The sequence below is a fragment of the Haliotis rufescens genome, unplaced genomic scaffold, assembly GCF_023055435.1.
Source record: "Haliotis rufescens isolate VD_foot unplaced genomic scaffold, xgHalRufe1.0.p SCAF_19, whole genome shotgun sequence".
NCBI lineage: Eukaryota > Metazoa > Mollusca > Gastropoda > Lepetellida > Haliotidae > Haliotis > Haliotis rufescens.
The window spans coordinates 9,563,650-9,589,747 of record NW_025963879.1 but is presented as its reverse complement, the minus strand read 5'-3'; the positions used below and the strand labels follow the sequence as shown (position 1 = coordinate 9,589,747).

The 26,098-nt window shown below is 39.6% G+C and overlaps 1 protein-coding gene and 1 long non-coding RNA gene across 6 annotated transcripts in view; one reads left to right on the top strand and one right to left on the bottom strand.

Moving 5' to 3' along the window:
* LOC124113324 (ubiquinone biosynthesis protein COQ9, mitochondrial-like) overlaps positions 1-16,777 on the bottom strand; it is a 70,725-nt gene extending 53,948 nt beyond the window's left edge. For 2 of the 5 annotated variants that reach the window (XM_048398845.1, XM_046473608.2), the window contains exons 1-2: positions 16,226-16,368; positions 6,816-6,906 (exon numbers count right to left, since the gene is read on the bottom strand). In XM_048398845.1, the coding sequence (XP_048254802.1) occupies positions 6,816-6,906; positions 16,226-16,274 (140 nt within the window). In that variant the 5' untranslated portion in view covers positions 16,275-16,368. Of the gene's footprint in view, positions 1-6,815; positions 6,907-8,077; positions 10,179-16,225 lie in introns of those variants that run through there. The other 3 variants (XM_048398846.1, XM_046473607.2, XM_046473606.2) reach the window with 3 other exon arrangements.
* A 1,854-nt stretch (positions 16,778-18,631) lies between these two features.
* Positions 18,632-19,968, top strand: LOC124136406. Its single transcript, XR_006861353.2, has 3 exons — positions 18,632-19,040; positions 19,144-19,246; positions 19,464-19,968. It is a non-coding gene; the product is annotated as an uncharacterized LOC124136406 (long non-coding RNA).
* Positions 19,969-26,098: the final 6,130 nt, after the last annotated feature.

Below are 26,098 nucleotides of genomic sequence, written 5' to 3'. Positions count from 1 at the left end.
TTTCATTACAATTTAGTTTAATCTTATGACTATCGTAAAATCGCATCAGCGTTTACACATAAAAAAATTCCCCTGTAGTAGCAGTAAAGGTATATAAATCTGACTCCAGTTGAAGTGAGCCAGAACCCCCATTACCTATACTACTGTTCCTCCTAACCTAACTGGCGTGGTGGCAGCGGGTTTGAACACACGTCTAACGAAGCAGGCGGCACAAAGAACTGTAGTACTTGCATACTTTCACTGAATGTGATCAACTGGTCAGGCGGTAGAGTGCCTGGATAATGCAGAGTAAACAAGACTGTCATTATGGCCAACGCTCAACGTGCCCCAAAGCAATGGTGCCTCGGTAAGATTGAGACTGTAAATTCATTCGAGAACTGGAGGCAAAATCTCCTTTATACATTATCTTTGGACACAAATTTTACCCCATTTCTTGCCGACGGCATAAGTCTGGCATAAGAAAACTAGGGCCACACCACACAGGGGTATGACTGACGATGGTGAAGACGTCCGTGAAGCTATTAGAAGAACTGCAAGACAAAAGGTTTGCAGTTTGGAGCTCATGCTTGGCCAGATTGCCAATTATTGTCCGATAATTTCCCGGAACACCATAATAAAATCATCATCATCTTTAGATGCCATATGCCTACATTTCGGGTTCCAAGCAACTGGCGCTCATTTCATTGACTTTGCCGAAATCAAACTTGAACCTGACGAGAGACCGTGAGATTTGTATCAGAGACTAATGGCTTTTTTGGAGGACAATTTACTCCGCCGTGAAGGAGGAATAACCCACCATGGCAATGCACCTGAAGAGGACGAGGAACTGTCACCATCGATAGAAAATTTTGTTGTGCTCACATGGCTGAGGCTAATACATGTTGAACTTCCAAAGCTCGTCAAACAACGTTATGGGACAGATCTTCGCTCACGAACAATTTCCTCTTTGAAACCTGAAATCTCACAGGCTCTTGATTCGCTTTTAGATGAAATCTGCAAAGCAGAGGATGCTAAGGTTATGAGGACAAATACTTCACAAGGGCACTCGTCATTCTCACGTTTTGCTAAAGCACAACAAACGGGTAGAAAGTTTCCAAAATCATGTCCACTGTGTAAAGCTGCAGGACGTAGTGATCATGTTCACTATCTCAGTGAGTGCAAGTTCCTTCCGGATCATGACCGGAGATACATGGCAAGACAAATTGCCAGTATACTTGATGATTCTGCTGACGATGCTAGTGATACGGTTGAAAATGTGTGTGCAGAGCCATCCACCGAACCTGTCTCCACTCTTCGTGTGCAAGTCCGACAGTCGCCCTATATTTATTGTTTCTGTGGCCACCAGACGGCGTGAGTCACTGTAGATAGTGGAGCTACTGGTAATATGATCCGCCTCTCAACAGCAAAAGGCCTCGACAGGTTGGACGCAGGTTGAGAAGTGACTTACCGTTGCAAAATGAAATGCTCAGACCTGAAGTTGTTGACTGTGATGCAGTGAAACAAGCAATCTCACAGTCACGAGAGACCCAGAAAGTCTACTATGATCAGAGTGCTCATCCAAGACCACCAATACAGGTGAATGACAGTGTGCGATTGAGGCAAGGGAAGGACTGGATCCCAGCTAAAGTTGTGAAATCTGCAAGCACTCCATGTTCTTTGGTAGTAAGAACTCAAGGTGGCTCAGAATACCGACGGAACAAGCATGACCTGATTCCAACAAAGAAAAATCTTCCTCACGACTGCTGTACTATCCAAAGTCCTGATGGAACCACTCAAGGAGCAACTAATGCTACTCCAGAGAATGTTCCTGTACAGTCTCCAGACACTCCGCCAGACATGAATGTGTCGCAAAGCCTTGCTCCATCGAGGAACCCCATTGCATTCTCATCCAGTGGTCGACCAATCTTCAGACCACAGCGATTCTCTGAGTGACTCTAAAATTGCAATAATGGTTTTGTTTGTGTTAAAGTCTGTTGTGCTCAGAGAGACACATTTCATTTAACAGGGTGACACTTATTGTTATCTTTATTTTTAGCTTATGGAAAAAAGGGGATGTAATGGATCCTGTTTCGTTTACAGATTCAAGTTTTTTATGTATTGTTGATTGGAGATTGCCGGACCAAGTTTATGTACTTATCGTCACATGGCCGAAGTAAAGTTGGCTCGTATTGAGCTCGAGTTTTGTCATTAATACAAAGGTATTACATCGCCCCAGCTAGCAGGATTCTTCAGTGCCAAACTTCGGCGACAACAGGTCGCATGGTTACCATGTGAAGTGGAAGCCCTTTCAATTGCTATCGCTACCAAGCATTTAAGTCCTTTCATTATCCAGTCAAAACACAAAGCATGTATCCTTACCAACAGTAGACCATGTGTTTTGGCATTTGAGAAGTTATGCCGTGGGGAGTTCTCTGCTAGTCCTCGGGTGTCTACCTTCTTATCGACAGTTAGCCGCTACCAAGCAACGATACAACACCTTGCTGGTTCTGCAAATGTGCCATCCGATTTTGCAAGCAGAAATGCACCAGAATGTGACAATCCATCTTGCCAAATCTGCTCCTTCATTGAGCGCACAGAAAGCTTTGTTGTTCAACAACTGTCTATAGAGGACATCATGAATGGAACTACCCGCCTTCCTTTCACAAGCAGATCTGCTTGGTGTCCCTTGCAAGAGGATTGCCAGGACACATACAACTGGATCACCCATCTTCACACCAACTCAAGCAAGTATGCCATAGATACTTCTTTGCTTTAGACCTTGACAGATCCATAGACAGTGTCTCAAAATCTTGTCACCAGTGCGCCTCCTTGCGTAAGACACCTCATGTTGTTGTAGACCAAAGTACCAGTGATCCACCTGAAACTGTTGGGTTTGCATTTGCGTCAGATGTTATGCGCAGGGAACGACAACTCATCCTTGTTCTACATGAATATGTCACATCCTACACTGCAGCGTGCATCATTACCGATGAGCATGGCTCCACCCTGTGTGAGGCATTGATTTGTCTTTGCATTGAATTCCGTCCACTTGATGGTCCTCACGCTGTTATCCGCACTGACCCAGCTCCAGGCTTTATCAGTCTAGTCATGGATGAACGTCTCCAGCAACATAGACTTACCCTAGAAATAGGCAGTGTGAAGAATGTGAACAAGAACCAAGTTGCTGAAAAGGCCATACAAGAATTAGAGGACGAGCTTGTGCGCCAAGACCCTGTACGCCAAGACCCTGTACGGGGCCCCACTACACCAACAGCTCTTGCCATTGCTGTCGCCCGCCTAAACACACGCATTCGTTCACGAGGCCTGTCTTCTCGAGAGATGTGGACCCAGAGAGACCAATTCACAAACTGTCAGTTGCCTCTGTCCGACAAGCAGTTGATCACAAAGCAACATGTTAATCGCCAAACAAACCACGGTCACAGTGAAAAATCCAAGGCTCCTCGGAGTCAACAACCTGTAATTGATCAAATTGAGATTGGCGACCTGGTGTACCTTCTTAACGATCGCAATAAAACATGTGCACGGAATCGTTACCTAGTAGTCACCAAGGATGGCCTTTGGTGCAATGTTCGCAAGTTCGTTGGGACCTAACTGCGGTACACTTCATACAGAGTTAAGCTCTCAGAATGTTTTAAAGTCCCCCTTTGGAACAAGATGTGTGCATGAAGCGAACAGTGAGGACACATCTGACATCGATGATGACCCACCTGAGAAACTTCACCAGACACCGGAGACTCCACACATTCCTCTGGAAATATCTACTCCTCCTCTGCCACCGCTTAAGGATGCCGTGTTTGATGACAATCACCCAACCGACATCAGTTCTGCATCAGATCAATCTGATCCCATATTTAACCCAGGTATACAGTCACCTTCAACTTCAAGGCCATCGCGTCAACGTCAACAACCAAAGCGATTTGATGAATATGTTTTGGACTATTGTGTTTGTTTATTTAATGTTATGTTTGTGAGGGGCAGAATAATCCCCATTTACCAGAAGGCAGTTTACCCTATGATGGTTTACTTACCAATTGATTTCATGGTTAACCAGTAATTGGATCTTTATTACATCATTGTTTACTCTCATCTTGACTGTTTGGGTCAAGAGAACTTATGCCAAGGAGCCAAGTTGTTTTTTACGCCTGTTTCCTTTATTATGGTTTGTTTAGGTAACTTTTATCATAAAGAAAAAAAAGACAGTCACGCCAACGCAGGTTTGCTTGGCATGTATTAATGTAAGCAGAGTTAGCTCCCCTTGGTGGCTCGCCTGTCTTTGGAGGCTCACTCGGGTTTGGCGCTCGTTTCGAGGGTTACCAATAAATGTCATTTAGTGTGTACCTGTATCCTGTCGATGTGTGACAAGTGTATAGTTCCTCCTAACCTAACTGGCGCTTGACATTTAGAATTTGTCTTCATATTCATCTAAATGTGTATTTCGAAAAGACGCTGTGCCCGTGGTGAAACTTAGTCTTTGAAGGATACAAGTATTGTAGCCTGAACAGTCGCACAAGCAGTATCCACTGTAGAGGTATATTAATGAAAAAGACAACATCTGTCCCTGTTAATTCTTATTTGAAATATTGTTTGCACTTCATGTTTCTATGACACAATCCCAATACTTATAACAATAGTGGCATGGTTAAGCTACCAATGTATAAGTACTTTGCATGTATTAAGTGCTATACTTTCCATGCTTACAGGCTTCAGGCAGCATACTTCTGTAGTCATCAAAGTGATTACCTATTTTCTGTTGATCAAAATGGACAAAATTGGCTACTGCGCTGTAACCATGTTAGGGGATGATACTCTTTCCTTTGCCACTGTTAAGAGGTGCGAGCTGAGTTCAAAAGGGGCAGTAAGAGTCTCAAAAATGATTCAAGATCAGGAAGACCTTCAAGAGCCACCACTAAAACGTTGATAAATTACGTAGGATTTTGGCTCAAAACCCGTCACACATCAATACAGTAGGCATCTCTCATGTTCATAACATTCTGAGGAATGAACAAGAAGTGACAAACATTTCAGCACGCTGCCTTCCAAGCATGATCAGGTTCATTATCTTTCGTAAGAACTGACATCCTTTCCAAGCAGTCCCGACTGATTTGGTTGAGTGATTTGTAAGCATAGATCAGTCAGTCAGTCAGTCAGTCAAAGCAGAGGACACATCTAATATCTCTGATCCAACCAAGACGGCAAAGTCTGTACCATCAGCTGGTAAGCTCCATCAATGCAGTCCATCATGGTTAGGCTCAGATGTTTTCGCCCACCTCTCACAAATATATATATACTCAACAACAAAAGTTCCTGTGACACCAATATTTTAGTGTATTTTTCAAACAAGTAAAGTTTGGTTTTCAATATTGTAGTACATATATGGAATCAAGTCAGAAAAACGCAACTGCTACAGAAAGCATGCATTCCATGCAAAAGTTGACTTTTATGCAAGCCCCATGCATTCACTACCCAAGAATGGGTATTAAAACATGTGAGTTAACGGGATTCCATTTGCATTGTTTAGCATCGTGCTGACAACAACCACTCAGAAAAACAACAAAATTACGCAATTATTCAACATTACGAAATGCCACGCCTTTCAGAAAATGAGCGTCTGCGAGCCATTGGTATGCTTGAAGCAGGATCGAGTCAACGTGATGTTGCAAGACAATTTAACGTCCACAGAAACACCATTTATGTTTATGGCAACGTTGGCAACAGACCAATGCACTCAGAGACCATCCTCGGAGTGGCAGGCCACGCATAACCAATAATCGACAAGACAACTGGATTCGAACAACACACCTTACGATTCCAGCAAGCAACAGTGATTGCAAGAAGCATCCCTGGCCTTTGACAAATATCTTCACAAACCATATGTCGTCGCCTCAGATGTGCAGGGATTGTCGCCAGAAGACCCGCCAGACGTCCCATTTCGAAAGGAAACCACTGTCAAGCACAGTGGTGCGGACAGCGTCCATGCTGGACGGCCATGCAGTGGGGACAAGTTCTATTCACTGACGTGTCTCGTTTTCACCTCAGCCATAGCGATGGACGGATTCAAGTGTACCGACGTCGAGGTGAACGTTACGTCAATCATTGTGTCATGGAAGAAGATCGGTTTTGGGGCGGTAGCGTTATGGTGGGGTGGGATTACAGCAAGACAGAGGACCCGTTTGATAGTGGTAAAGGGAAATCTCAGTGGACAGCCAATGGACAGCGCTACCACAACGAGATCATCGGCCCTGTTGTTCTACCATTTTTGCGTCGTCATGGCCCAGGCATTACCTTTCAACATGACAACGCCCAGCCTCATATTGCTCGACTTGTTCAGGATTATCTTCAACAAAACAACATGAATGTCATCCCCTGGCCGGCTTGCTCCCCTGATCTCTCACCAATCAAGCACATGTGGGATGAGATGGATCGGTGCCTTCGACGTCAACCACGTGTTCCACAGACATTCCAGGAACTTCGAAACATGCTTCAGCAGATAAAGACAGATATCCCACAGGACTTTGTGTGACGCCTGGTCCATTCCATGAGACGAAGATGTCACCAGAGGTGGACACACATGCTATTGATTTGTAAATTGACATTTTGGCATGTTCATGGTTTTTTTATGAAATCACACATTTTTTGAAGCCAGTATGGCAAATTAAACCATTTGAACACTTACAGGAGTCTTTTATCTATAGCAAACCGAAATTGTTTGAGATTTAGTACAAAAACATAACTTTGCATTAAATGTCAATGTCACAGAAACTTTTGTTGTTCTGTATATTTAGCATGCTCAAAGCTTTTCTCATTTTTGTATGTACCTGTCACCATTGTGTTGGTGGTTGGTTGTCTCCCCTTGACCTTGGTTGTGACTTACATTTCTACTGGAGAGAATCCACAGACTTTTTCGAGCTGCAATATCAAACGGAATACTTTGAAACTGTCAACATCTTTATTTGTAATGGTCACTACCAAAAATTAATAGATTAAAGGAAATGATAGATGAAAAAAAATGTTCCAACTCAACGTTAACTGTTAACATGTAAACAAGCCAAATGTTTTGTTTCTTCTTGCTTTTTGTGTTTTCAGTCAGCACTATCAAAGCTATCATATCAAAGGTTAAAAGCATTATGGTAGTATCAATACTGTGGATATGGTAGCACCAACTAAATACTCTGGATGTTGTAGCATCAGTACTGTGGATATGGCATCACAAACTGAATACTGTGGATGTGGTAGCATCTATACTGTGGATATGGTAGCATCAGTACTGTGGATATGGTAGCACCAACTGAATACTCTGGATGTTGTAGCATCAATACTGTGGATATGGCATCACAAACTGAATACTGTGGATGTGGTAGCATCAATACTGTGGATATGGTAGCATCAATACTGTGGATATGGTAGCATCAATACTGTGGATATGGTACTGTGGATGCGCTCTCTCTCTCTTTCTCTCTCGCAGCATTTAGTTACAAACCTTCTATTATAGCCACTATCATATAGCTGTAATATTGCTGAGTGCAGCACTTTTCAATTATGGCCAGCATCATATAGCTGTAATATTGCTGAGTGCAGTATTCAGTTACAAACCTATTATAACCACCATCATATAGATGTAATATTGCTGAGCGCAACATTTAGTAACCAACCTTCTATTATAGCTCACTGAGTTCGTAATATATATTTGATGACTCACTACTGCTGTTGTGACACAATGCCAACCTGTCTATCATGGCATATGCATTTAACTCCAAATAGTATGACTTTTTGTCCTGACTTTAAGCACTGCATACAACTTCAGCCTATTCTTTACAAATAATAATGTACTAATAACAATGTTCAGGGAATTGTGTGCAACATAAATATACTCAAAGAAGGCTATATTCTCAGTGCTTGAATCTCATTAAAGTAAAACATTAATTGAAACGAATACCACAACTGATATGCTTCTCTTGGCAAATAGCAACATTACTGTATCTCACATAGCAAAACAACATGATATAAGGAAGCTTCCAACTTAGCTTGAAAACCAATTGACATGTATGGAAATTACTAGGGTTGGTCAAAACAAACAAACTTTTCACAGGGAACATCATATTTATTTTTAAGCCACAGTATGTTGAATGGTTACAATTACAATACTATCAGTAATATTTACTAGAATACACAATGACAACACAACAAAAGAATGCTATTTGCCATATGCTGCCTTCTGTTGGTCCCGCAGTTCAAGGAGTCTCACCATTAGGCTCTCAATCATATCAAATGTAATCAGGGCTGACTGCAACACACTGATTCGCTGCCCCTTAGGCATAGCAGACAGAGACTCTCCTCCCACACATACACTGAAGTCCAGGTCCTCTGGAATAGCCCGTTGGTCTCCCTTAGCTTCCAGGAGGTTGGTGAGCTCAAGTTTATAGTGAGCTGTTGACATGTCCAAGCCCATTCTTAAGGCATCAATAAATTGTGTTTCATATCTCGGGAAGCTGGTCCATATTCCTGTCACGTTCTGATTTGGTTTGTCTCGAATGATAAGGAATCTCAGAAGGTTCAACACAGAGATTATTCTATCAGAATTCTCCAACAGATCAGTTGCCGGACCATCAGGCAGTTTCACCAACAACTTCAAAATCTTGTCAAGAGAGTTTCCAATGAAAAATCTTTTTGGAAGTTCACACTGGAGGTTATCACTGATCTGTTCCTTGAGTATCTGTGTGACAAAGCCTTGGACACCAGAGTGTTCACACGATGCAATAATCATATGAAGGAGCTTGTATTGCCCTTCACTACTGAAACATTTGATGAATACTGGTAAAAGTTGTACACACATCTGTCTCAGTTTCCTTGCAGGACAGTGGATCACGATTGCTAGCACATCAGAGGTCATGGTCATGTAAGCACTGTTATCTAATACATCAGCTGAAAGTGAACCAAGCTTAAGCACATCCAAGAAGCTGTTCAACAAGAGCAACCCTTTGTGAACAATAAGGAATTCCTGTCTCTGAAGACAGAGGGAGATAAAGGGCAGGTTGAACTCCAGAAGAAAGTCCCAGCTGTAAATGGTTGGTAGTCTGTTAAGGCCAAGATGCTCCACATACATCAAGTATGACAAACAAGCTTGGGCAAGCTTAGGGACTGACTTCACATACTTCCAGTTCTCCATCTTGTCATTATCATCTCTCTCAAAAGCACTTCGCTTCTGACCATCAAGACGCCTCTCGTTTTCCTCATTCTCTCTCACCATAGCATCTGTATCTTCTGCTTCCTCCAAATCATCTACACATGCTCCACCACAGCGTGCCAGCTCCAGGTACTTATGAAAGTTTCTTTCCACATGTACAAGAAGATCAAGAGTTCTTTCAGCTAGGCACCTGCTTGTTGTCTTAGCCTTTTCTTCTTTTCTATCATATTCCAAATCTAAGTAGGCCAAAGGGTGCTCCAGGAGAAAAAGAAGATGTTTCTTCAGGGTTAAGACCTGGGGATTATTCTTCCCTGTTCTACATGCCTTGAACAAGGATACTTCTTCTACAAATGGTCTTAAGAAGTTGAGGTAAGCAGAAACCACATCCTCAATTCTGTGGACATTGATATCAGTGTCATGCAGTTGTCGTTCTTCATCTTCAAAATCTGCAAATTGAGGAACTTGTAGAGATTTAACATGAGCCGACAGTGTTTCCAAAGCAATGTCCAAAGAATGAAATCTTTTAGAGGGCAATTTCAGAAGGGTTGCTTGCACTAATTTTAAGAGTGTCCTGTACTTAACATCATCATTGAAACAGTCAGCCTGTTCCAAGAGTGCCAGAATCATCTCTTTGGGGTTACCATTGCGGACAAGATAAGACAAGCATCTTTCACATGCTTCAAAGAAATTAGGATTCTTATCAAGAATATCTTCAGTAACATATTGTGTCAGCTCGGAGGTCAGTTCCCAGAACACACTCTGGTCAGACAACTTGTGTTCAAGGATGTACGTTTTGAGTCCTTTGGCATCTCTGAACTCCACACATTCCCTTATCTGAGTAATTAACAGCTGACCATCTGTGATTCTTTCCATGAGCACAGACTCAACACTTCCATCCATCTCAAGCTGCAGTTTAACAGTAACACTTTGTGTTGCTATCCATAAAAAGTGTCATGTATTCAATTTCTCCATCCACACCATAAATATCACAACATATCTGAAAAGAAAAAAAGAGGCAAAGTTAGATGCTGGCTTTCATCCAAAATACTTCTAAAAGGATTCCATGGAAATAATTACAACTTAGTAAAATCTAAATATTTTTTACATTTGTACACTTATCCTGCATTACTCCTTAATGCATTCACTGCTTACATTACGACAACAAGAAGACAGCACAACGGCAATGGTCTTGGGTGAAGAAATAAAGATGTTGTTGATTTAAAGTCCCACTTTTATACAGACCACCGCGGCTGTCATGTGTCCTTGATGACAAGTATCTGTAAGGTAAAAAACTGTAAAAACATACTTTTGAGGTTTCTGTAGCCAAAGTGGGGAGGCAAGTTTGCGACAGGTCCTTTAACGTAGCAATGCAGAATAAGTATACAAATGTAAAAAAGTTTAGATTTTACCTTTTTTTTTCCTTATCCTGCATTACTCCTTAATGCATCTGTATCGGACAGTTTGGAGGTGGGTAAATCTTCAGAAATACAGAAACCTCAATAATTCACACCATGGAAACATGACACAAGTTGGTCGATAAACCGTGAAGCGGAAAAGTTCATATAACGCCATAACGGTAGGGTTGTTCAAATATCAAACAGATTGAACATAAGAACGAAAGAGTAGTTCCCTATACTTATTCAGTAATAAAGAAAATAATAGTTAGCCAGCTTTTTCTGTACTTACTATGTCATAGAGCCGAGGTCTGACAAAAAAGATTGTCTAATATTCTTCCACTGACTGAAATCTCAGCGATATGCACAGGGCAGTAGACTGGCTCTGTATAGGGCCTGTTCATTATTTGTGTTTGGGGTTGGTAACCTGCTGGGCTACAACCAGAGGGCCAAAACTTTGCACGCTTCGACATCCACTAGCGCCACACCGCGATGATAATGACCAGCGAAAACTGTGTCGAACCTAAATAAACATCCTTCCATGATTGTTCTAATAGAACAGTTGCTGTGTAAAGCCATGGCAGAGGCTAGCGCCCTAATCTCCTGAGGATTATTCGCTTTCGGGGGATACAGTCTGGCGATCTCATAAGCCTGAAGGATGACTGCACGTAAACATAGGGATATACGGTAGTGTTGCAACTAACTTCAGACGTGGACGTTGGAGACCCTGGTATAAATAACCGCTTCCTCGAACCACACCTAGTCTTGGAGCCGCGGATGAAAACTCAAAGTTCACCCTCATCTTTGGCTCCAACAATAGTCGATATTGTTGGGATGGTAAAGGAACTATCGGGTTGGCCTGGTAGTTGATTTTTTGCAATGAAATCCCAGCACAACCCGAGATGTACCGCTCCGTGCGTCCCATGCTCAAAGCGTACCCAGTTGATGTTGATCACATGTAGCTCGCTCACCTGTGCCTCCTGGGCTAAAGCCAAGAAAAATATTGTTTACTTGGTGAGGTCATAAAATGAGGCTGCACAGAGGGGCTCGAGGGGGGGCCAAGCAGGTTGGCGGAACTTAGCCTGATCCTCAAGCCTGAATGAGCGTAGTAGGGCCTGTAGTTCTGGGACCTTAGTCATCTTGCAATTTTCTGGAACAGCCAACACTGAGTTAAGTGCAACCAAATACATAGTAATGGTGCTACCTTTCAAGTGTCTATTGGTATGCAGATGTAGGAGGCAGGGATCCGGAAACGGTCATATGCGCCGGACATGTTCGATTGGGAATCTCATATGTCCGGCTTAAAATATTGCTTACCGGACATTTAAATTTTTCTGTCCGGACATTTTAAAAAACAAACAACGCTACATGGGGTCCAAATAATTGATGAGCGTTATCGTATCTCTTCAGCGAATTCAGGTGAATAAACAGGTATAACAAACTTGGTCAATAAAAGTATGAAATTTGATATAAAACATCACTAGTTATGATGATTTACCATTTAAAATGTATTTCCTGCTCTCCAAGGCATTGTTTTATATGCAGAGATTACTGTGTGTATTTTCTTGTAAACTAAGCCGGAAATAGCATTCAGCTGTGCACACGTTTCCTCCCAATCTACCAGTGATTCAGTTAAAACGTACCCAATGATACAACTTCAAAGAATTTTGATGCAATGGTCGGAAGAAATTGTATCTGAAATCATTTTTTTATCCGGAATAATAAATTCCAATATCGTGCTATTTTAGTATATATATTTTAAAATTATAAGAACCATAAGCATAGCACTTGGTACAGAAGGTATGCAGGATATTTTTTGACGTATGTAACGAATTTGACCAGTCACCGTATGGACTTCCCGCGCAACATGTATTTCGATTATGAAAACGTTATGTTGACATTTAATGGTCCAACTGCCTCAAATATGACTTTTAGCAAGTCATGGTACGGCATTTATGATATGCGTATCCATTCTCTTGCAACAAAAGTTTGTTTCAAGGCATCAATAGCGATAATCTGATCGTGGTTGCTGTAAATAACGTTGAGTTGTGCGATCTACCAATCACTTCGCATACGATTTCGCCGAAATTATTGTAAACATCATTATAATTATTGAATGAAATATTGAATACAATTAATCAAATATATCGCAAACTCTAGTCCAGATAAACAATGAACAATTTTTTTATCACCAGATATTATAATGATAGGATTAAATTGCGTACTTCAGTTGTTGAATGGTATTTCCGGTGTTAGGTGATCGTGGTGATTAGCTGATAATGTTTTCTGAGATGGGGGAAAACATTGTGTCATTTGAAAACTTGAGTTTATTAAAAATGTTAGTAAATTTTGGGAGCTATGCTTTACCTCGCGTTATAACAGAAGCACTCGATAACGAGGGAACACTGTACATAACAACTTTTAATGTGTGTGAAAAATCATACAAAAATACGCTAGGATTTGTGATTACGCAGTAGTAGGGTCTTGATTTTTTGCCTTGCAAAAAGTCTCAAATGATCCCCACTTATCATCGTATAGTCCTCTGGTAGACACTGATTGGATCATGGCTTGCACCTGTGCTACTCGCATCTGAGCGTCTTGTGCCGGCGTCACAGATCTAGCAGAGTTGGATGTCTCAGGTGGCTGGTCCGTAAAATAGTTGGACTTGAAATCAACAATATCTTTATTTCTTCACTGAAGACTATCACCGTTGCACTGTCTTCTTGTTGCCGTAAGGTAAGCAGTAAAAGCATTAAGGAGTAATGCAGGATAAGTAAAAAATTTAGAATATAGATCATGTAGATATTTTAAAGAGACCCACCTAGAAACATTTAAATATTGATGATCATGAAATATATCCAGACAGCTGTAAGATAAAAACCAGCATAACAACTTAATCTCTGGCATGAATGCACTCAACATTTTATTACAAAAACAGTACTTGACATGCTTGAAGAAACCCGACTCTAACAAAAAAACATCAGCTATGAATTGTTCTTTGTTTGTTGCTTAACACCACACTCAGCAATATTCTTGCTATATGACGGTGGTCAGTAAATAATAGAGGCTGGACCAGACAATTGAGTCTGGACCAAACATTCGAATGATTAACATCATGAGCATAGATCTATGCATTTGGGATACAATGACAATATAATTGACATGCATCAACCAAGTCAGCGAGTCTGACCACCCAATTCCGTTAGTCGCCTCTTACATCAAGCATAGTCGCATTTTACAGCAAGCATGGGTTACTAAAGACCTATTCTAACCTGGATTTTCACTGATATGAATTAAAGCAAATAACTCACAATATGTTTCAGGATGGAACCTAATTGTTAAAACCCTAAAATATCATAAATTCCATAATTCAACTGTGCAGCTCTCACACCACTGTGTCACTTCTGACAACATACCCGCCATTGTATACAGTGCCAAACAACAAAATGTTTACAAATGGAATGATCAACAATAATGTGGATGTGGATCAAGAATAACAACATGTTTTTTCGTGCTTATCTATTATCTCTCTGCATAATGATCTGGTAAACTTCAAAGCAGGTCACCTCAGATGAACTCTGATCAATGTTTCACTACCCATTCTAAATGAAGTTTTGAATACACAATGCCATTTAGAAAGTGGTCAAATGTAACTATTGTCATTTTTTTGGATAGCACTTTCTTTGTAAAGTACAGATTCTAGTACTTTTTAGGGTTGAGTCCCATCTGGGTTTCTAACCCACACTCCCCCAGTGGGGCACCTAATCAGCAGCATACAAGGAAAGTGCTATCCCAAACATTACATTTGTTACATTTGACCAATTTCTCAATGGCATTGTGTATTTATAGCTTTTTAAAGGTTTCCTTCCATGGGCGCCATGCCAATTTACATTTTAAACCAACCCAACACAAAGAATTACCAGAATCTGTACTTTACTAAGAATGCGTTATCCCAAACATAACATTTGTAATAAATGAAATTCACATTGGTTCTTGAGCCAATGAATTCTGCTTCCTTTCTTTACCAACTTGATTCAGAAAGCAAGCTCACACAGAACATTAATATTCCCTCGATGGCCATCTTCCCGAGGCAAGAGAGTTAACTGACTTTAAAAGTCCAGTTTCCACCCTTGCCGAACTAGGCTGGAATAACTGGGCTCGATCGTAGGGCCACCAGTGTCTATTAACAGTCATGTCCCTTCTAAGCCTCTCCTATGGACCAATCAGATTCCACCTCTCTGTCACTTGCGTTTGCTTCACACAAAATGGTGACGCCCGGTCAGTTAGATCCGATCGACAATCAAGATCTATATTGTGATAAAACGGGTCTTACATCGCGAAATGCATCAAATCACGTGGGCGCCTTGATTAAAAACATGAAAAGATTTGGAAAATATCTGCTGACAACGAGTTGGTGGTGAACATTCTTTGCAAATCCTGCAATCGACCGAAATCTGTATGACAGTGTACGAACCGGATTTCGATTTCAGTGCGCGATTTTGATTGGACTATGCATAAACTCGTTAGTCCAGCCAAAATGTAACTCCATAATACTAGCCTAGTTCGGCAAGGGTGGAAACTGGACTTTTATGGTCAGTTAACTCATTTGCCTCGGGAAGATGCTTGATGGCAAGGTGCTCAGAAAAAAATGGGCGTACAATATATCCACAATAATATAATGGCACTGATCTTTTTATTTAGATTCAGAGCTGGCCATTTAACCTAGTTTTCAAGATATGGAAATCCTATTGGTGGTTCTGAATAAATCGCTCTATAATGCTAAGAATTTAAAAGCCTCTGCACCTATAAGAAAATCTGAACTGAAGTGACCTCCTTTGGAGGGGTTGACATATATACATGCAGAAATTTATCATAGCCAAATAATGATTTCATTTGAATGAGATTGACATATTGGGTGATATACAGGGTGATCATAGCTTATAATTTTGTTGGCCGTGAATCTATGTCTTATCTAAAAGTCAGAATACGATGAAAATATCACCTTGTCTCAGCTATCGGACAGGGAAGTGAAATTTACAATACATTTACATAGAGTTTTGGTGCAATTTGCTTTTGTGTAATCAGTTTAACTTGAAAAATGAAAACTGGTGATTTCATGTATAAAATACAGATAGTCTAGATGTATGATTCTTACAGGGATTAACTAGGCCTGCTCAGCAGCAAATGTTAGTGCGAATTCCCAAATGGGATTATATACTTCTGAGTTCCTGTTATTGTCATGACTAATGCCACGGCTTTCGAGGAGACTTGTATTGCACTGATATCAGGAACAACAAAGAGGAAGCCTTAATGATTTGCAATAGCTTAAAACTTGCATTTTTTGCATTAGGTCTGATGTGAATTGTTACAATACCTAAACTGTAAAACAAATACCATTTTTAACAAAATAATGGCTTTGTCCCAATTTACCTGCAAAAGGCAGTTAGTTTGGTGTTCTAGATAACTGTACCACTACATATATCAACAACATTTCACAAGGCTACTTGGCTACGCGAAGCATTAATATGAAATCAGTTGGTGACTGACAATATTCACTAATTTACGTTGCCTTTACGTCGATTTTCGGGGGCAGGAATTTATGGTAGTCATGTATCGCAAACGACTTAAATATCTTGTTGATAACACTCACCAATGCGTGAATAACTGTCGAGTTTCCGAAAAAAAGGAACGCACGCCATTCTGACTTACGGAAGTACTAAACTGGTTCCTGGGTCCTCCACTTTGTAAAGCTGGTTCCCGGCTCCCTATGCGCGTCGTAAACTTGCGCCAAGCTAGGAGCTGGTATAAAGCTGGGCCCCCACTAGACTGGTTCCCGGATCCTCCGCTTGGTGTCGCTGCACTTGTTCCGCTTTCCAATCTGTAAGCTGGGCCCCGTCTCCAATATCACAATATAGGAGCCGGCACAGGCCAATGAGACGATGGCTGTGAGCGCCTTCGAAATATTAAACATACACTATGTTTTGTAATTTTTCATTGGTCGCTATTTTTAGACGACGCACTACCCTTCTTCAAAAGCCTCCACTGACAACCGTCGCTTTCAAACAACAAACTAAATAACTTAACCATCCTTCTCGCATACATGCTAAGGGAAATAAATCCAAACGCTAGCACTAAAGCTTTCTACACCGTAGCAAATAAACTTAAACTGACAACCCTTACCTACGAATTCTTCAGCATCGGCCTTACATCATTAAGCCCTACCTCAACCAAGTAAAAACCCCAAACCTAAATCAAACCTAACCTCCAACCACTAAAAGCCCAAATAATGGAAGGCCTAAACATATTTCAGTGGATGCCAACGGACTTAATTCCCACGGCCACGAACTAAAAGCTAAATTTAAACAAGATAAGGGTCCGCACATTGCCTGCATCCAAGAAACCAAATTCTCAAAAAAATCTAAATTTACTCTGCCAAACTACAACTCAGTTAGAACAGACCGAGCCAAACCGCTAGAGCCGCAGGAGGATTAATAATACTAATTAGAGAAGACATTAACTACGAAGAAATCAAAATAAACACACCAAACCTAGAAGCAAACGGCATCCAAATAAGTCTCAAAAACCAAAAAATAAACATCATAAACATATACCACTGGGCAGAACAAAGAATTCATGCTGAGGACCTAAACAAATTACTCCAAATAAGCAATAAATCAACTATATTCCTAGGAGACTTTAACGCTCACCACCCTACCTGGAGCATAGATGAAAAATAGATAATCATGGCAAACTAATCTCTGAATGGACAGAAACAAATCACCTTGTACTCCTAAACAATAACCAACCAACTAGATACGATAAGAGTAACCATAAAATGTCGGCTATCGACCTAACCATATGCATCCCAGATCTGGCCCAAAGTACACAATGGGAAGTTCACGACGCCCCACTAGGTAGTGGCCACTTCCCCATAAACATTACCATAGGCAATACAAACGTTCCTACCCAAACAGCAAACTAGAACCAAAATTCAGCTATAACCAAGCTAACTGGGACAAATTTCAAGAGATCTGCAACCAAGCCAACCTAACCAAACTAGAAAATAAGGACCCAGAAATCTACTGTAAAAACCTAACAGACTACATAATTAACGCAGCCAAAGCATCAATCCCTTATAAAACAAATAAAGTAGGCAAACCCTCGGTACCATGGTGGAACGAGGAAATAGAACAAACTAGACGCAAACGTAAAACAGCCTTCAATAGAGCCAAACGCGACCATAACCATATAACGGTAGCTCACGAACTGAACCACAAGGTCCAAAAACTACACTCTAAATCTATGTGTTCTAATATAGAACACTGGACGCGTCCATACGTTCTGCCACAGAATACGAATGTTCTAATTCGTGCAGCACGTGTTCTATTGCTGAACGCCTGTGATCTGATGTAGAACGCGTGTGTTCTCTCCTGGGAGAAGTCCATGCACATTAGCAGAGTTAATGTGCTGAATGCTGTTAGACAAATTTAAATTCGACCATCATATTTGTGTTTTCGGAATATTTATTTTTGAGAAGAAGAGAGGCTGGTAGATTGGTATGTCAAACAGAAAATGTGTATAAGAAGGGTTATATTTTGAGTTTGATGAATAATAAATAGTTTATAAACATGGCATACTTTGTGTTAATAATAACTCATATGTAGCCTGAATAAATACAACAAGAAACATTACTGAAATACAACTCATTGCTAATACATGGAAATAACTTGCTTGCATTGGGGACATTTACGTGTATCAGAACACTGGCATTCTGATGGCTAATTTTAGCTGGATCTTTAATGGGTGCTCTGGAACATATACGGTCTATTTGCTGAGCGCCTGCGTTCTCTCCTAGAACGCGTGTGTTCTGCTGTGTTCTATAATGTTATATGCGAGAACACGTGTTCCATTAATAGAACATCGGTGTTCTGTTTTTCTAACAAGCATTCAAAGCTGTCCATGCTCTGTGATTCACATCCGTTATGTGAGAAACTGGCGTGACGTCGCATGTATTTGGCGCTACAATTTCCTATGATCTGAGGTGTCTGTCGTAAGTATCCATCTAGGAATACTTTTGTTTCATATTTAATACGTACCTAAAATAATGTAATATTTCGGCGATATATTCATATGCTGATCCCAACGAAGTAAAACCGGCCCCTTACAAAACGCATAGCAGACGACATATTACTCGCCATTTTGACCGTCATTTCTGCCATTGTTCCACACGCTTTATTTATAAATTATGAGATGAAATTCCAATCCAAATTGCAAGTGTCACTATTTGAACGTTTCCGTTTATTTGAATGATGTTCAAATAAAATGAATATATATTTCAGGTTCTATATGAATCGCCTGAAAGTGCGAAGCGGGCTACGTGCAACAAATCTCTGAACATCTAAATTTGGGATCCGAGGGCATGATCAGCAAGCATCGACAATGCATCGAAATCAGCAGAGAGTAGTGTAAGTATGTAATGAACAAAAAGAACTAAACCTTCACAGGACATGTTTTTGGCTATTTTATGTGAAATATTTTAGAGAATCAGTCTTGTTGTTTCTATTTCAGGGTGCATTGCAGATAATCAGTACCATCCATGGAAATTATTGCACAGGGCACACGTCTACACAAAGGAGGAAAAGACACAAGGTTTTGCAGATCAAATAAGAAGGTACTTGTGTATATTTTGCTCTAACCTTTATCCAAGTAAGTGGTAACTTTGTTAGTCAAATGACATTTTTGGCAAAACATTTTGCAACCTATAAATAATGAAACAAATGTCACGGTAATCTTGGGTTTACTAACGAACATTTGTTAGAATGTCCTATGTAATATGTACGAGTTTGATAACTATATGACTATGATCAAATAAATGTTTTGTGTTGTAGGATGTTGGGGAGTCATATTTGACATGAAGTTTCCTGAAGCCTGCGATGGTCATGTCGCTGTTACGAACATCGTCCTTTGGGGATATTTACCCACAAGAAACATCTGCGAAGTACATGCGCTTGAAACTTAAGTTATCTTAAGTATGGAAGTATGCTTCAATTTGCTACACAACAGTTTGTAATGTTTCATGAAGAACTCTGACTCATAAGTGACTTGAATATCCATGATCATCCCAAACAAATATAATAAAGAATTCATGGTTGCAGTTCAGAATTTCGTCCGTGTGATTTTATGCCAGAGAATATGCATGGGTGTATGGTTTAAATTCTTACACCTTGAAAAACATCGGGTAAATTGTATTCGACACACACGATGAGTTGTCGTTTCAGTAATGTGGAAGTACGTGTCCGAGAACGTGTAGTGTTCTGAATCTCGGTCCAGAACACTTTACAGGCGTTCTAAAAGCGTTACATCGTCAGAACACGTTGAAGCGTTCTAAATATGTTTGTAGAACACTCCTGTTCTGGGTCGAGAACATCAACGTTCAGAATATTTTCAGAACACATGGACGCGTTCTAAAAGTGTTACATCCATGTGTTCTGTCTAGTGTTCAGAAGTGGAACACTTGGGTTTAGAGTGTAGTCAAAATAGCTAAAACCAGAGATTGGAATTTTTTTTGTGAAGGAGTAAATAACCGCACAGATGCCAGAACAGTCTGGCGAAAAATCCACGCCATTAGAGGCTTAAAACGTCACAAAAAAACACCCAACATAAACAACTCAACCAACCCTACCGAAAAGGCAAATAACCTAGCAAACCACTTCTCGGCCATAAGCAGCAACAATAACTTCAGCGAAAAATTCCAACAAAAACTTAAAGCAGAAGCCAAACCTACCAAAGAACCAAATAATGATAACCACGAAATAAACCAACCTTACTCAATGGAAGAACTCCTGTACGTACTCCAAAATAGGAAAAAGGGAACTGCCCCAGGAATAGACCTAACACCCAACCAAAAAATAACCCCCCCCCCCCCCCCCACACACATACACTACTCCAGGCACTACTTAAATTATATAACCTAATCTATCAAAACGGACAGGTACCAACTCCCTGGAAACAGGCACTTGTCATCCCAATCCCTAAATCCGATAAACCAACTAATCAGGCTAATTCTTATAGACCAATATCCCTAACCTCAAACCTATGTAACGTAATGGAATCTATGGCCAAAAATAGACTACAACACTACTTAACTCAAAATAACATCATAAACCCAGACCAAAGCGGCTTCACTCCTGGCCGCTCAACCTTAGATAATCTCGCCCGACTAGAACAGGACATTAAGACAGGACAACTCAACAAACAATACACAACAGGCATCTTTCTGGACTTCTCCAAAGCATTCGACATGGTTTGGCACAACGGGCTAATACAAAAACTTAAAGAAATAGGACTAAAAGGACAAATAATAAACTACATCCAGGACTTTCTAAACGATCGTAAAATAACAGTGGGTATAGACCATGCACTATCGGACCAGTGTCCCCTAGAAAATGGCACTCCCCAGGGCAGTATCCTCAGCCCCACACTCTTTAATATAATGATAAATGATCTCTTCGAGGGCCTATCCCCTAAAATAAACACATCCAAATTCGCAGATGACGGAGCCCTCTGGATCCGCACTAAAAGTATCAAAATATCCCAAAATCTATTCCAAAAATCCCTAAACAAAATACAGCAACGGGCTGACAAATGGGACTTCTCCCTAAACTCGGAAAAAACAACAGGAATAGTATTCAAACACAAAAACATGAAACCGGCCACCCCTAATCTTCAGCTAATCAACAAACCAATCAAATTCCAAAAACAAACTAAATTCCTAGGCCTAATTTTTCGATCAACATCTCTCATGGGATGCTCACGTAAAATACCAAACTACTAAATGCAGCAAAGACTTAAACACACTAAGATGTCTCATTGGCTCCAACTGGGGGGCCTCTAAAGATACCCTTTTCTCACTAAGATACATTTCACTAATTAGATCTAAACTAGACTAAGGCTTTGCCATCTACGATACTCTAAACCAAACTCTAACCCAAAAACTAGACTCAATACAATATCAGGCTCTTAGATTAGTCACACGTACCCAACATGGCACCTTTCTCACTTCACTCCAGGCCCTTACAGGAGAAATGCCACTAAATCTACGCAGACAACACTTAACCTTAAACTTCTGGGCCGCGTCTCAATCAAACCCCCTCATCCAAAACCTAATAAACCAAAATATCCGACCTCAAAACCAAGCTCTAACTAGGAAACACCCTCTACTTACACCAATATCCCAACGAATAACCAACTACCTAAACGAACACCAAATAAACAACCTAAAACAAAACTGCAAACAATCAAATATATTTACCCCAAAACTCAAAATCCCCAAAATAGACATATCTCTAGCCAACTCAATAAATAAACAAACCGACCCAAACATAGCTAAATCCACTACACTAGCATACATAAACGAAAATTGGCCAAATTGGTGTCACATCTACACAGACGGATCCTCTGATCCGATCTCCAACCACACAGGTTTCGGAGTCCACATCGCACAACCAACTAGAAATACACAATCCTTTCGACTCCCAAACAACCAATCTATCTTTACAGCAGAGCTAATGGGCATAGCCTCAGCCCTCCATAACCAGCAATCTAAAAAACATAAAAAAAATCCTAATACTCACAGACTCACTAAGTGGACTGCAGGCCCTCCAAAATAAAAACACCAAAAACCGCCAAAAACTCATAAACCAAATACTAAAAAGCGCAAACAACTTAACAGAGGCAGGCAAACAAATAGTATTCATCAGGATCCCCGCCCACGTAGGAATATACGGCAACGAAAACGCCGACAAAGCCGCTAAACTATCCCTCAAAATCCCTGAAATAAGCTTAAAGCAACCCATATCCAAATCAGAGATCAAAAGTTTCAACAAACGAAAAATCACCAAAAAATGGCATAACCTCTATCTAAAATCAAATAGCCAAATTAAAAAAGTTCTCAAAAACCCTTAACCAAACCAAAAACCCTTCATCCATCCCAAAAATCGATAGAATAATCACTTAACTCCAAACAGGACACACCAACCTAAATAGCCACCTCAAAAAAATTAAAAAACACGCAACAGGAAAGTGCCCACACTGCAAACACCTAGAAACCCCAGAGCACGCACTCATACACTGGCCCCACTACCAAACACACCGAGCTACACTACAAACAACCCTCAATCTAGATAAGGCTCTTACTCTAGAAGCAATCCTAAACCCACAAAATAAAATACAAAAATTTAAAGCCTCAGGCGTATACTTAATTAAAACAGACCTAATGAAGCGCATCTAATATCCAACAAACTACCAAACAAACCACATAAACCAACAATCACACCTTAATCAACTCCCTTAGTCCGCCCACTATACCCCCTTGGCATCTATTCCAAATCTCAAAAATTTCAAATTTTTCTACATAAGCAACCACTAAATTCCCCCACTGGGTTGCCAATTTTCTTTCCCTTTTCGGAAATACACTAAATGGCCCGTGTGCGAAATACGCTAGAGTCGGAAAGCGCACGTAAAATCTCCAATGTAAGTAGGTAAGTAACCGTCGCTTTCACCCTTTTAGCAATACACTAAATGGCCCGGCCAGGCCCGTGTGCGAAATACGCTACAGTCGGAAAGCGCACGTTTAATCTCCTATATCAGTCAGTCAGACGTCGCCGTGTGCGACATACGCTTGCAGTCGGAAAGCGCACGTTAAATCTCCAATATAAGTAAGTAACGTCACAAATGTGTGTAGCGACCAGAACTGGGATAAACACCGTAGAGAATTATGTCTCTGGCATGCAACTATGTGTTTAATTGACAAACATTTAATAAAAGAGCAAAATCATCTGCACTTCTTGTATTTTTTATTTTTACTACGTTCTGCAAAGTGCGCCAATGGCAATGCTACTGACTCGATATCAACCATTTACAGCTAAATATAGCAGCGTATAAAAGTGGTAATGCGGAACTAAAGCGGAATACAATTTCTTCTTTTTATCCATATCGCTCATGAAAAAATGCAATTCCTATAACAATGGTCGTGTTGCTTATTATCTGTAATTAATGCCCATTGCCATGTTTAATTTCTAACCATGATATCACTCCCAAATGTATTATTTAATTGTCTATCATATCATAACCTTTGTGAGGTGGTGACATGTTTAATTTTCTGTAACAGAGTAAATTTTCTGTTAAATAGCTATCTTGGCCACTTCTGAACACAGTGTTTCTCTACAAAATAGCAAAAGCCAAATGAAAATACAATTATTCTCTAATTTATGTATTTTAAAGATGTTATGCCACTCATTGGTGGGGATACAGGCGTAATAATTCAAGTTCCTAGGATGTTTATGTTATGCTATTTTTCAAGAGTTATGAGAGTTGGACATATTTCTTCTCATACACAGTAACACAGCAGGTAAATGTCTAGGAATAAATACTCATGACATTGTACAATAGGCGATGATGTTCACAAAATATATGTGGGAGGGTATGTACATCAATATAATAATATTAATTATTTTGAATATATAACAATGATTACTCGACATGTCAGAGTTGAAAGGGGTACAGTTAAATTTGTACTTTTCAATGGATTTCTAAGCCCCAACACCTCACAGCCCTCTGGCAACTGATGCGTGTATTTTTGTTTGTATTCTCTAGTTCCAAAGTCATTTTTTGTAAATATTACTATCATTATCATGTTAGATTTTAGTGGTAACAATTATTCAAAATCACTCCATTTGATTATTGTGTACATGATGATAAAAAGCAACTATTTTTTTATATTAATAGTGGAGGCGCATGTAACTGCTTCCAGGCATAGCAGATGCAGGATGTGAGAGAGTTTGTGCTTCATCTTAGAAGTCTAACTTAAGAAATATAAGAAACTAATTACGAATAGAAATATTAGAGTTGAAAAAGATTTCCCTTGTTGAAAAATATTTCTTTAATGTTCCTTTGATTCACCCACCACCCTATTCTTTTTCTCATTGTTTTAAAAGAAAATATACAAAATGTAATACCCGGCATGACAAAATCTCACCAAATGACAAATAAGCACCAAAAGTTAACCAAAAAGGGAAGGAAATGATGAGTATTTTCATTTCATGTCTTTCCCATAACGCTATGATTCAATGGAACAGATGCAAAATAGTTATTTCAAGTTCCAAGTTTATGTGCCAATTCATGAACAGAAAATTGTGTGAACATTCAGCTTCATGAAGGGACCATTAATTAGTCAATATAATTTTTTATCTAATGATTTGTCTTTCCTGTAACAGTCTTTCCTGTAACACTAAATTTTGTTACAGCTAAGACAGATTTTGTTATGGTAATGACTTTCTTCACTTAATAAGCTATAAAGTAAGAAAACTATTACTTTCTGTTCTTTTTCAACATTCCAACTGAATATTTTAATTCAGCAGTTTGAAAGACAAAGTTATATTTTATTATTTCCCATAACGCTATGATTCAATGGAACAGAGGCAAAATAGTTATTTCAAGTTCCAAGTTTATGTGCCAATTCATGAACAGAAAATTGTGTGAACATTCAGCTTCATGAAGGGACCATTAATTAGTCAATATAATTTTTTATCTAATGATTTGTCTTTCCTGTAACACTAAATTTTGTTACAGCTAAGACAGATTTTGTTATGGTAATGACTTTCTTCACTTAATAAGCTATAAAGTAAGAAAACTATTACTTTCTGTTCTTTTTCAACATTCCAACTGAATATTTTAATTCAGCAGTTTGAAAGACAAAGTTATATTTTATTATTTTGAGCAACATTGTCAGAACATATGGTTTTTATAAGAAATGTGTTACAGTAAAGACATATTTTGTTATTGTAATGACATTTTGCAATTGAAAAGTTATAAAGTAAATTACTCTCTGTTCTTTTTCAATATTCTAATTAATTATTTCAATCAAGCAGTTTGTTGGATAAACTTGCACTTCATCATTTTATGCAAAAATTATTGAAACACCTAATTGTTATAAGAAATGTGTTACGGCAAAGACAGTTTTGCTTCAGTAATGACATTCTACATTTCCATAAGACAATCAGAATCAAAGTAACTACTCTCTGTTATGTTTGAAGTTTGATGATATATTGTACTAAAGGGATCAATGAGATTTTAGTTACTTGTTCCTAAGCTTGCTAAAATAAGTGTTTATGATTTCGGAGTTAATATGGTACCATGGTTATAGAAAAGACAAACTTTACATTTAATATAGAATCATGGCAGTGATCATGAAGTACCTTATAGCTTATGGGTATTTTCTATTTTAAAAGGTCAAACAAGTTTTAGAATACGAGTTTTGGAGAAAAACATTTCTTCACTGCACTAAAATTCAACCCTCCACGCTTCTTTATTTTCTGAAAAGGTCTTTGTTGGCAAAGACAAACACTCAAGTATGATAATGTATAGATTTCATTACATCATCAAAATAATTTGAAATTCACTAATGCTGATTTCATGAAGGTTTACTGAATAGCAATGTGTGCTTGACTGGACTACAAAGCAACTC